Source organism: Leptonychotes weddellii, chromosome 4 (assembly GCF_054177405.1).
Source record: "Leptonychotes weddellii isolate Sample4059 chromosome 4, ASM5417740v2, whole genome shotgun sequence".
Lineage (NCBI taxonomy): Eukaryota > Metazoa > Chordata > Mammalia > Carnivora > Phocidae > Leptonychotes > Leptonychotes weddellii.
Window position 1 is genome coordinate 21,787,477 of NC_138372.1, and position 11,435 is coordinate 21,798,911.

Genomic DNA, 11,435 nt, shown 5'->3' on the forward strand with positions numbered 1-11,435 from the left:
CCGGTTTGGTTTTCACGCCCCTGAAAAGTGGCTGGTCTCTCTGACAAGGGAGCAGGGCTTCAGCGGGTCCCTGTGCATCCAGTGGACTTTGTGAAAGACTCTTTTGTATTCACTGCCTTTCTTTCCATGGTTAACTTATTAATGGCAAGTGAGTCCTTTTAGGTCAGGATGGGGCAAAAGCTCTCACAAGAGTTGGCAAGTGACAGACATTCAGGAGACACTGATGTCATTCCTCCGACAAGGAAGCTGAGGCCCACACAGGGGGCTGCCCGACAAGCCCCCCTCGAGGGGGGGTCCCTATGCCTCCTCACCCAGCCGCTTGCCACCTCTCCTTCGCAGGCCTCTTCTTCTTCACCCTCCTCTTCTACACACTGTCCATTGCGGCCGTGACACTGCTGTTCATCTACTACACCCAGCCCGGCACCTGCTATGAAGGCAAGGTCTTCATCAGCCTCAACCTCACTCTCTGCTTCTGTGTCTCCACTGTCGCCGTCCTGCCCAAGGTCCAGGTGAGACTGCTTGTCTCTGCCCGTCCTGACGCCGGGCCCCTTGGTGTGGGGGGACTTCTGGTAGGAGCCTCGGGGTCCTGGGGCAGGGCCGCCGGTCCCAGAGGCTTGAGCTAAGAATGTGGGCTCCCGAGTCAGCCTCCCTGGGTTAGAGTCATAGCTTTCATGGCTACTTGCTGGGTGTCTTTGGGAAAGTGCCTTACCCTCCCTGTGCTTCTCTCTTCTCACATGTAGAAATGAGGGTAATACCTACCCTTTGGAGATATTTGCAGGATTGAGACAGAGTTTGTGAACACAGAGAACAGGGCCTGGCCTATAGATAACCATCAGACATGAACTGTTGTTATCATCGTTGTCTTTATGGAAATTGGGAGACCATTAGGGAGGACCACTGAGTGACGACTCCCAGACCCCTCAATAAGTGGTGTTGGGAGGTGCAGTTGCACAGTTTCCAGTCTCAGACCGTCTGGGGGTAACGGGTGGGGCTCCCCAGATCATCGTGTGCTCTTCAGAGCCCTATGAGCCCAGCGGTGCCTCATGGTTGGGGATCTCAGCCCACCAGGGGTTTCACAGTTAGCTTGGGGAGCCTTAGAGGGTCTTTAGCAGAAAGGTGGGGAACCTCCCTTCTCGTCTGAGCCTCTATTTCCCAGTGAGAAAACTGAAGCCCAGAGAGGGTGATGCCTCTGTCCCAGCTCACACAGTAATCAGTATTCATTTAGCAAATACTTCCAGAGCGCCTACTGTATACCGGGCCTTCTTGGAGATGTTGGGGGTGCAGATGTGAGGAAGAGGGGAAGAGTAACAGCAGCTGCTAGTTGATGACAACTGTCCCGTCATGTAGTCCAGGCACCGCCATCGTCCCCACTTTCCAGACCAGTAAAGGGAGGCTTAGAGGAGGAGAGAGACCGGCCTGAGGTCACACAGCTTGGGGGGGGCGGGGCTGGGGGCGGGGCTGGGGGGCGCGCTGGGGGCGGAGCTGGCAGACTGGCCCCAGAGTCTGTGCTCCTAATCAGAGTTTGGATTCTTATTTCCAAGCCTGTGTGTGGTGAGGATGGGGAAGAACAGCAGGTAGGAGACGAGGCCAAGGAAGATAATTTGGGATCATACGTGCTACGTGGGAAATAAAAGAGAGTGGGCAAAAGGTGGGTGGGCCAGCAGGGAGGGGAGCGGGGGCTGCTGCGGGGGTCAGGGTGTTGGGGCCTCATTGAGAACTTCGAGCTGAGGCCTGAATGCTAATGAGAGGCTGGCTGTGTGGAGATGTTGGGGAGGACCGTGTCAGGGAGAGGGCACAGCGAGTGCAAAGGCCCTGAGGTGGGAGAGAGTTTGGTGGGTTCTGTGGACAGAGAGGAGGCCAGTTTAGCTGAGTGCAGTCGGAGGGGAGGAGCTTGCTGGGGGGGTGGGAGGTTGGAGACGAAGGCAGGGCCAAACCAGGGAGGGCTTTAATTCAGAATGTGAAAGGATCCCACCCTGGGTGCGTTCTCAGCAGGGGAGCAACTGGGATAGTTTGTTAAGAGAAAGAATGAGGACTCCACCTTTGGGAGAGGTGGGTGGTGGGTGGTGGGTGGCTCGGGTGCTGTGTTCTCCCAAAGGGTGTGGTGTGGGATGGCTCTAGGGTGGTGGGGGTTCCTGAGGCCCCCCCAGTGGGGTGTCAGTGGGCTAGGTGCGGGTGGGGTGCCCCCCAGGTCTGACGGCGGTCTTCCTGATGGACTGCTCTTCCAGGACGCCCAGCCCAACTCGGGTCTGCTGCAGGCCTCGGTCATCACGCTCTACACCATGTTTGTCACCTGGCTGGCCCTGTCCAGTGTCCCTGGTGAGTACAGGCCCGGGTTTGGGGAAGCCTGGGCTCATTCCTGTGTCAGCACGGCCTTCTGGCAGGCTGGGGACCCTCACAGGTGACAGGGACATTTCAGCTCAGCTTGTACCCCCTCTTAGTCCTTCAGGGAGCTAGGAGGGCCCTATCTGTTCCTGGAGCTCTTTCTCTGTCATTTGTCTGCTAAGTTCTGTCTGTTGCTGGGATTTGGATGCTCAGTTGTATGTCTGTCTGTCCATTTGGGTTGGCTCTCTGCCCTTCCTCAGGCCTGGCCTGCAAGGGCTGAGGGTGACTGCTCCCATGTCTAGACCAGAAATGCAACCCCCACCTGCTGACCCGCTTCAGCAATGAGACGATCCTGGCAGGCCCTGACGGCTACGAGACCCACTGGTGGGATGCACCGAGCATCGTGGGACTCATCATCTTTATCCTGTGCACCCTCTTCATCGGGTATGGGGGGGGCATCTGGCTTCTGGGGAGGCATCATGACTGGGGGCCTGAAGGTGCGAGTGAGGGGAGGATGTGGGAGCCCAGACACCAAGCGGGAAGGCGCCCTTAGCAAGCGCAGGTCCAGCCCTGTGCTGGTGCCAAACGGAGTCCCTCTGAGGGCCCAGCATGACTGGGCAGCAGGGGCATGGTTGGACGCTGCCTCCTGGCCCGGGGCCCCTTCTTGCACGTCGGGCTGGCACATGCCCAGCTCAGTAGGGTGCAGGCATCTGTGCGTGCAGGGAAGAAGCCTGGACTGGGGCGGGCAGGCGTGGGCTCTGTCGCTCACCTGCTGTGTGGTCTCAGGGTAAGTGGCTTCACCTTTCTGAGCTTTCGTGATGGTGGAGGATGGTAGCCTCCAATGCCTGGGGTGGTGGGGACCCCACACTGTCACCTGGGAGAGGGCGGCTCAGACTGAAGATCACGTAACAGTTTTTTTTTAAAGGGGCCTCTTAGCAAGTGCTTCTCAGTGTGGACTCTGGACCCGAACCGCCTGTGTTTGAACATTGCAGCTCCCCTTAGCAGCAGTGCGATCTGGGGCAGGTCGCTACACCTTTCTGTGCCTTGGTTTGCTTAGCTGTCAAATAAGGATAAAAATAGTACCTACTTCACAGGACCGTGGAGGGGTGTTGGATGGGTTAGTATGAATAAGCCTCTTAGAAAGGAACTTGGCGAGTAGGCAGCGCCAAACAAGTGTTTGCTTTAATTGCAAGTCACTGCGAACGTTTGCACAGCTGGGTGGCAGGGAGTGGCTGTTGTGTAAAGTCACCAGATGGTGATGCTGAGGGTGACCGCCGTGTACAGCAAGTCCGGCGGACTCATGACTGACTCCGCGGGGCCCAGCATCGCTCCCAGTGCTGCTCCCCTTGGCTCCGCAGGGCGGCCCGGAGGAGGCTCTGCCAGGCTCCTCTGCCCTCCCTGACTCGTCCATCCCGGGCAGGGCCTGGTTTCTTCAGAGCCGCACACCTGTCTCTGAACATCTTGAGGCTGTTTCACATTTTGTTTTGACCTTTTTCAAAGCCTGGGCAGGTCACTCTTTGTTGCCTCACTTGATCCCTTTTTCAACCTGGAAAGGCCCAGGTCACCTCCATGGTGCAGATAAGGAGACGGGAGGTTTGGGAGGGGTAGCCACCTGTCTGAGGCCACGCACACAGCACCCAGGCTCAGAGCGGCACCTCGTCCTGCTCCCCAGACGCTCGCCCCCCCGGCCTGTGGTCACGGGGCAGAGCCTCTGAGAGCCCAGGGCCCGTCTGTTCTTAGTCCAGTGCTTTTCTTTCTTTCTTTTTTTTTTTTTAAGTTTTATTTATTTGAGAGAGAGAGAGAGCGGAGGAGGGGCAGAGGGAGAGGGAGAGAGAGAATCTCAGGCGGGCGCCCTCTTGAGCACAGAGCCAGACACAGGGCTCGATCCTACGACCCTGAGATTATGACCCGAGTCGAAACCAAGAGTCAGACACCTAACCGACTGAGCCACCCAGGCACCCTCTTAGCACGGTTCTTAAAACCCAGGAAGCAAAGAAGCACAAGCAGCCACAAGGGCAGGGACCCCTGAGGATGGGCGTCGTGCCTAGCTGTGTCACCAGGACCCGGGATCCCAAACATTAGATATCAGCATGATGTTTGATGATGATTGGGGTCAGCAGAAGCTCAGCGGGTGACTTCTCAGCTTGATGGGGTGGGGCTGGGGTCCAGATCTCCTTCTGTGTCACTTTTTTCCCAAATGCGACTTGGATTTTCAAAATTGCCTATGTGTCTCACACTATTAAATACTGTTAAAAACATCAAGACCTCATTACAGAAATGACCAAAAAATCATTGCTGTTAGTATTTTTTTTATAATAAACATGAAGAAAGGGGACGTCATTGGTAAAACTACTCACCTAACAGAAGGAAAACAAACTTAATGGCAAATGAGTATTCTTAATTATTAATATTATCAATGAATGCCATCCCTGGTATGGTCCTTTGAAGTACTAGGTACGCAGTCCATATTTACGGGATTGGCAGATGGACAACCTGAATAACAGCGCCTGTTTCTCTAGTTTATACTCTGTGCCAGGCACAGTGCTGGGGGCTTCACAGTATTAGTCCTCCTGGCAACTCCGCAAGGGAGGTACTGTAACCCCCAATTTTACAGAGGCTCAGAGAGGTTCAGTGTCTTGCCTAAGGCCACATAGGAGGTGGGGGTGGAGTTCGGAGTCAAAACGGTGAGTGGGTGGGGGCCCAGAGCCTAACCACCAGGTCACCAGGCCCCGAGGTTCTGGAACCATGGTGCCCATCGTTATGACCAAAGCCGTGGCTCGTGAGGCCCCCTGGAGCTTCCTGCCCGCCTCCCCCTCCCTCCCCTGCAGTCTGCGCTCCTCGGACCACCGGCAGGTGAATAGCCTGATGCAGACGGAGGAGTGTCCGTCCACACTGGAAGTCACGCAGCAGCGGCAGGTGGTGGAATGCCAGGGCCGGGCCTTTGACAACGAGCAGGATGCTGTCACCTACAGCTACTCTTTCTTCCACTTCTGCCTGGTGCTTGCGTCCCTGCACATAATGATGACGCTTACCAGCTGGTACAGGTGCGTGCAGCCTGGCCGGGCATGGACCGGATCCGCTGTGCTGGGGTGTGGAGGCCGCCCATCTCCTCGCCCCTCCACCCCGGGTTTCTCCTGATGCCTGTTTCAGGCTTGGCCGTAGAGGAGTCTGTCCAGGACCCCCCGCAGAGCCTGCGCAGCCATGCGCCAGCTTCCGGGCCAGTGCCTTAGTCTGCCCAGTAGCCTGAGAAGTGGGGGTCACAGGAGGTGACGCTGGGCCTGTGCAGGGCAGATGCGCCTTACAGATCAGGAGTGGTGATTTGGGTTACAAGGTCAGAGTTGGGATTCATGGCTGGAGGGTTAGGATTTAGGGTATGGGGTTAGAATCAGTCACAGGGTCAAGAATAGGAGTCATGAGGTCAACGGGACTGGGGCCATATAAAGTCACAGATTTGGTTCTTTTGGTTAAAATTGGGGTTAGCAGGCCATAAAGCCAGGATTGAAGTTGCCAGGTCAAGGAACTAAGAACAGAGTAACAAGGTCAGGTGTCAGGACTGGTGTTAGAGGGTCAAGGGTCAGAATTAAGGTCAAAGATATCAGCTCAGTCCTAAGGTCAGGGGTCAGGGATGGAGTTACAAGATTGAGGGTCAGAGTCAAGGTTGGAGGTCAAGACTAAGGTCGGGAGCTCCAGGGTCCCAAAGGCAGGGACCAGGAGTCAGGTTATAATATTAGTCTAGGACTGGGGTCAGTGTTGAAATTGAGGTCAGGGTCAGATCTGTGGTATTAGTCAAAAGCTACATCTAGGGTCAAAGACAGAGCCAAGGCCAAGTGTCAAAAATATCAGAGATGGGCGGCTAGAGTTACAGAGTGAGAGCCAGAGTCGAAGTCAGGGGTCACAACTGGGTGGTAAGGGCAGGACCAGAACTGAGGTCACTGGGATGACGTTGTGTTCCAGACCCGGCGAGACCCGGAAGATGATCAGCACTTGGACCGCCGTGTGGGTGAAGATCTGCGCCAGCTGGGCGGGGCTGCTCCTTTACCTGTGGACCCTGGTGGCCCCGCTCCTCCTGCCAAACCGCGACTTCAGCTGAGGCAGCCCCCTGCAGCCTGCCCACCTGGTGCCTCGGGGCTCAGTGAGTCAGCCCGCTGAGCCCCTACCCCTACCCACCTCCAGGACTTGCCCCTGAGCTGGGCCCCCTGTTCTTAGTGCCTTCAGGGAGGGGGAGCCTCAGGCCCAAGCCTGAGCCCTACCTTCCCGCTCCCTCCAGACCACAGAGCTGCCTCTTCCTTACCCTTGGCCCCCATCCCCTGCACTCACCCTCTTGGGAAAGAAGGGCCCCTTATTCTTAGGCTCCCTGGGAGAGGGACCTGAAAGAGAGAAGCACTCAGAGCCACTCAGAGAGTGGGAGCACTCCCCAGGCTGGGGTGCCCAGCACTGAGGCCTGGGTAGTGCCGACCACGTCCCCCAGGGCATGCCACCTCCTTCCTGGACTCCGTGCCTTACTGAGTCTCCGTGACTTTGCGCAATAAAGCAGCCAGTGTATGTACCTGCCCATGTTCTGTGCCCCCCACCCTGGGCGCGGCCCCCATGCGGTCTGGGGCCAGTGTGGGGGCGGAAACAAGGTCAGGGCGGAGGAGGCCAGACGAGGGATCTGGGCTCTGTTCTGTAGGGCATGGAGAGCCTTGGAGCAGAGGCAGGGGAGGCTCTAGGGGAAGGAGGGGCTTTGGATAAAGGCAGTCTGGGGGCCAGGAAGGGCACTGAAGCAGTGTCCACACAAGGGACGGTGAGGCCAGAGTCAGGGTGGAGAGGAGAGTTTGTGCGGGGTGGCTGAGGGGGCCATCTCCTCCTTCCCGCCGTAGCCATAGTCCTTGTCACATGCAGAGAAGAATCTAACCCATCCCCAGACTCAGGGCATGGTGGGGAAGAACACGCGCTTGAGTCAGCCGAGCAGGCCTGGATCTGGTGAATCTTGGAAGCCGTGGGGCTTGTGTGGGACTCCAGGCAAGTCCTTCCCCTCTGGCCCTGGCTGCTCATCCATCAGCCGGGGGACGCCCCCCCCACTCCCAAGCTGTTGTGAGGCATGGATGAAGCAGCTGATGTGAAGTGCGCGGCAGGTGCTCGATACACACCATCGGTTCCCATCTCCGAAGGTGCGCGCTGATGCGGCGGCGACAATGGGCTCTTGGCTGTGGTCCTGACAGGATGGCTGCCCACAGGCCATGTACCACCTCCATCGTGGGTGTGACAATAGATAGGACGTGACTGGGTTTGCTGGGTGCTGGGGCTGCAGTGGCCAGGGATATGGGCTGCTTCCAGGGCGCTCGTGGGTCACGAGGGTTGTGGGGGTGCCCAGGCTGCACTGAGGGGTTGCCTGCCACGGGACGGGCATCAGGACAGACATCCTGCAGGATGAGTGGGAGCCATCCAGCTCCAGAGGAATGAAAATGCTCAAGGCAGAGGGGACAGCATGCGAACAAGAGAGAGAGTGGGGCGTTCCCGGACAGTGAGGAGTGCGGGGTGGCTGGGGTGCAGAGCGTGCGGGTCAGGAGTTGCTGCAATCTGGGACAGCTGGGCTGGACCCAAATCACACAGGCCCTTGATGGCCATTGCGAAGAGACCAGATGTTATCCTCAGTGTAGAGGGGAGCCATGGAGGGTTTTGGAGCCGGGTGGAAGCAGTGAAAGTGTGAGATAATCATGGGGAACTTCTGGAAGGCTTCAAGCAGAACAGTGACAGGGTCAGGGTGTTATTTTACAAGTATTTCCCTGGATGAAATGGAGGGTTGGTAGCTGGGACAGGTGCCGGGCCTGGGAATGAAGGGAGGGGGCGGGGTGTGGACTGGGGCAGGGGCAGAAGACAGCTTCTCTCAAACCTGGGACAGATCCTGGGGAAGCTCTTGGCCCTGGGTGCCTTTCAGCCCAAGAAAACCCCCTTCATGGAGCAGCCCGAACTCCCCCAGCCGCTGCCCCCCAAGATTTCATTTCTTTCCTCCTTTCACCTTTGGGAGAAAAAGCCCACTCCATGCTCCTGATAACCTTTTTTTAAATGAATTTGTAGAAGTGGACCATTTTGTCCTGCTTTTGTATCACCTTGTTCTACAGTTTTCAGATTATTCGTTCAACAAACACGCACTGAGCATGAGTTCTGGGCCAGGGTCTGGGCAGAGGAGGCAGAGGGCAGGCCGAAGAGTCTGAATGCCTGGTGAAGGAGTTTCAGGTCCCAACTTGGAGGTCACCACCTCTGAGAAGCCACCAGGGTTTCTCCCAGACAGGGCGAAGGGCCTCCCCGATGTTATTTCCCCAGTCCCCGTTCTGCCCTCCAGTAAGGCGGTGGTCTCACTCCCCTGGTGGGCCGTGTGGTGGAGGTGGGGGCAGATGTCAGGGCTGACTGCTGCCCACCCAGGGGTCTGGCTGCTGGATGCCCCTCGGCTCCTGCTGCCCAGCACCATGGCTTCCACACGTCCTCCCTCCCTTCCTCTTTCCCTCCCTTTCTCTCCTGCCCTCCATCCTCCACCCGCCACCCCCCCACCTCCTTTCTGAGCTCCCATCTCTTTTCCTTCATACCCTCTCCTCTGTTGCCTCTCTCCCCTCTCGCTCTCTTTTGTCGCCTCCTGTCCCTCGTGGGTCTGTGGGACAGGCCCATAGGACGCCGCCCTTTTTGTGGGCCAGCCCCTGACAGGCAGGACTGTGCCTGGGAAGGGCGCAACTCTGGACCCGGCTGTAGAAGGGCTCTGTGGGCAGAGCGAGTGTGAAGCCCACAGATGGGTGTGGGGACTGGAAAGCTCTCTGGCTCAGCTCCAGTTCTGTCTGCCCCCCGCCACGTGACCTTAGGCAACTCGGGCCTGTCTCTGAGCCTCCACGGCAGCTTCCGTAAAATGGCAACAGGGGCGGTTTTGTAAACCATAAAGCCTGGTGCTTGGCTGGGCTGGACAGTGTGGTTAACCAGCAGACGTTCCCAATCCCCTTCTCCCTTTGCCGCCACCATCACGAAGGTGGGAAAAGTCAGTGGGTCCCTTTGCAGCTTCCCTGAGAGCAGTGGGTACCTCACAACATGCCGGCTAATGACATCCAAGCGGGGAAGGCTAAGGAGCAATTCCTGGAAAGTTGCTGCTTTTCTTCTACAAGGGGCTGCTCATTCTCCCCTTTTCCTATCTTAACACGAATGAGATGCCTGGGGCTACAGCAGCTATCTTGGGACAGTGAGGCAACAAGCCTGGGATGAGAAACCAACAAGGTGAGGACATAGTACAGAGAATTGAAAGGGCTCTGGGTCCTTGATGCGCCCTGCTGTGCCTGTCCCCGCGCTTCTGTTACATGAGGAAAACAAATGCCAATGTGTTTCAGCCCCTGGTAGTTGGGTATTAAGTTCCTTGCAGCTGACTGTATTTCTCATATGGCATGCGAGACGATCATTAATTTCAGTGATAATAAAAATAAAAACAAGAGAAATTCATCTCTGTGACTCAGGACTATTGGGTGGCAAGAGTGTAGCACACATACTTAGTATGTATATTTATAAATAAATGTATACTATACGTATTTATATAACATACATATATCATACATACTGCATGTAGCAGGAGAAACTGTGACAAGATAGTTTTTTGAGATCGTAATTTTTCTCTCCTCTAGGAAACACACAGGAGAAGAAAGTTCTAGATCTCCCTGCCTTGGGGGAGGTTTGAGGAAGTGTGGGAAACAGGAGAGGGAGGTTACTTGCAAAATTACACTTCCCCTGCTAGCTTTGGTAACCAAAAGCCCAGTCTGTTGAGAAGCTTCTGGGCAGTGGGGGTGGGGCAGTGATGGGGCAGCTGAGGTGCCTCCTGGAGGGAGGGGAGAGAGGAAGAGCCCCTGCAGGAATGTGATGAGAGATGGGGCCATTTCTCCGAGACCCTAAAGAAGTTCTCTGTGATGGAAGAGGAGGCAGAAGGTTGTGGATTCCCTGAGCAAGGGTGGGCACCCCAGTTCCTGCTGAGCTTGGGGAGCTGGGCAGAGCCTGGAGTTGCTGCTCACGCCTGGGGAGGGGGGTGTTTGGGGGAGTGGAAGTCCACTCTCCACCTGGCAACAGGTCTCTCTCACTCTGCCCACTGTCTCATGGCTGTAAGTGGCCCCAGGACTTTTGCACTATCTGGGAGCGGACCCTGAGTGTGCCAGGGAGGACGGTGAAGAAGGGCTGAGGTTGAATTTCCCACCAGCCTGGCGGGATGGGGCTTTGGAAAGAAAGAAAGATGATATAAAACAAATGAACAGGGGCGCCTGGGTGGCTCAGTCATTGAGGGCCTGCCCTTGGCTCAGGTCATGATCCCAGGGTCCTGGGATCGAGCCCCGCATCGGGCTCCCTGCTCAGCGGGAAGCCTGCTTCTCCCTCTCCCACTCCCCCTGCTTGTGTTCCCTCTCTAGCTGTGTTTCTCTCTGTCAAATAAATAAATAAAATCTTTTAAAAAAATGAACAGAAGCTGTTTCTTGCACACGTGTGAACTGAGCTTTGTACCCACTTCAAGATCATTTTAGCTACAAGGTATGTTCGTGGCAAACAGTACAAGAGTGTGAAAAGCATTCATCTGCTTCACTTTTTCAAGCAGCAGCGGAGGATCCTACTGAATGAATATTCTATCAGTTACTCCTCAGTTGGGCATTTACGTTGTTTTTTAGTGGTTTTCTCTTTTCTGTTCCGTTTTATTTCGTCTTTGCTGCCGTCGGCCACTGTGTTTATTCCGGCAGCTTTGCTGGCTTACAGGAAGCGTGCAGACTCCAGAGCCAAGACCCTTCAGGTTCTTACCTTGGCTTTGCCCCTAGCTTCTGTGGCCTCTCTGGGTCTCAGTTTCCCCATCTGCAGAGCGGGGCTTATAGTAGCCCCCACCCCGTGGGATGTTGCCATGGTCAGGGAAGGCATGTCTCTAAAGGGCCTGGCACCATTCTGGGCCCAGAGTGGGAGCCACGGGGACCATGGCTCCTTCCTTTCCCTGGCTGTCAGTCCTCAGGAGCTGAGACAAGAGGCTAGGCCAACAGATGAGGTCGCCTTAGCCTTCCCTCTGTCTCCAGGGACACCAGCCCTATGCCCTGCTCGAGGTGGGTGTGAAGATGGTGGCAGGAGGTAGAGAGGAAAACCGTAAC

General features: G+C 56.2%; 1 protein-coding gene across 4 annotated transcripts in view; it reads left to right on the top strand.

Annotated features, from left to right (window-relative positions):
* The window catches only part of SERINC2 (serine incorporator 2), an 18,965-nt gene extending 12,097 nt beyond the window's left edge, over positions 1-6,868 (top strand). For all 4 annotated transcript variants that reach the window (XM_081817936.1, XM_081817937.1, XM_081817940.1 and 1 more), the window contains 5 exons: positions 340-509; positions 2,226-2,316; positions 2,625-2,766; positions 5,151-5,366; positions 6,277-6,868. In XM_081817936.1, the coding sequence (XP_081674062.1) occupies positions 340-509; positions 2,226-2,316; positions 2,625-2,766; positions 5,151-5,366; positions 6,277-6,412 (755 nt within the window). In that variant the 3' untranslated portion in view covers positions 6,413-6,868. The remainder of the gene's footprint in view (positions 1-339; positions 510-2,225; positions 2,317-2,624; positions 2,767-5,150; positions 5,367-6,276) is intronic.
* Positions 6,869-11,435: the final 4,567 nt, after the last annotated feature.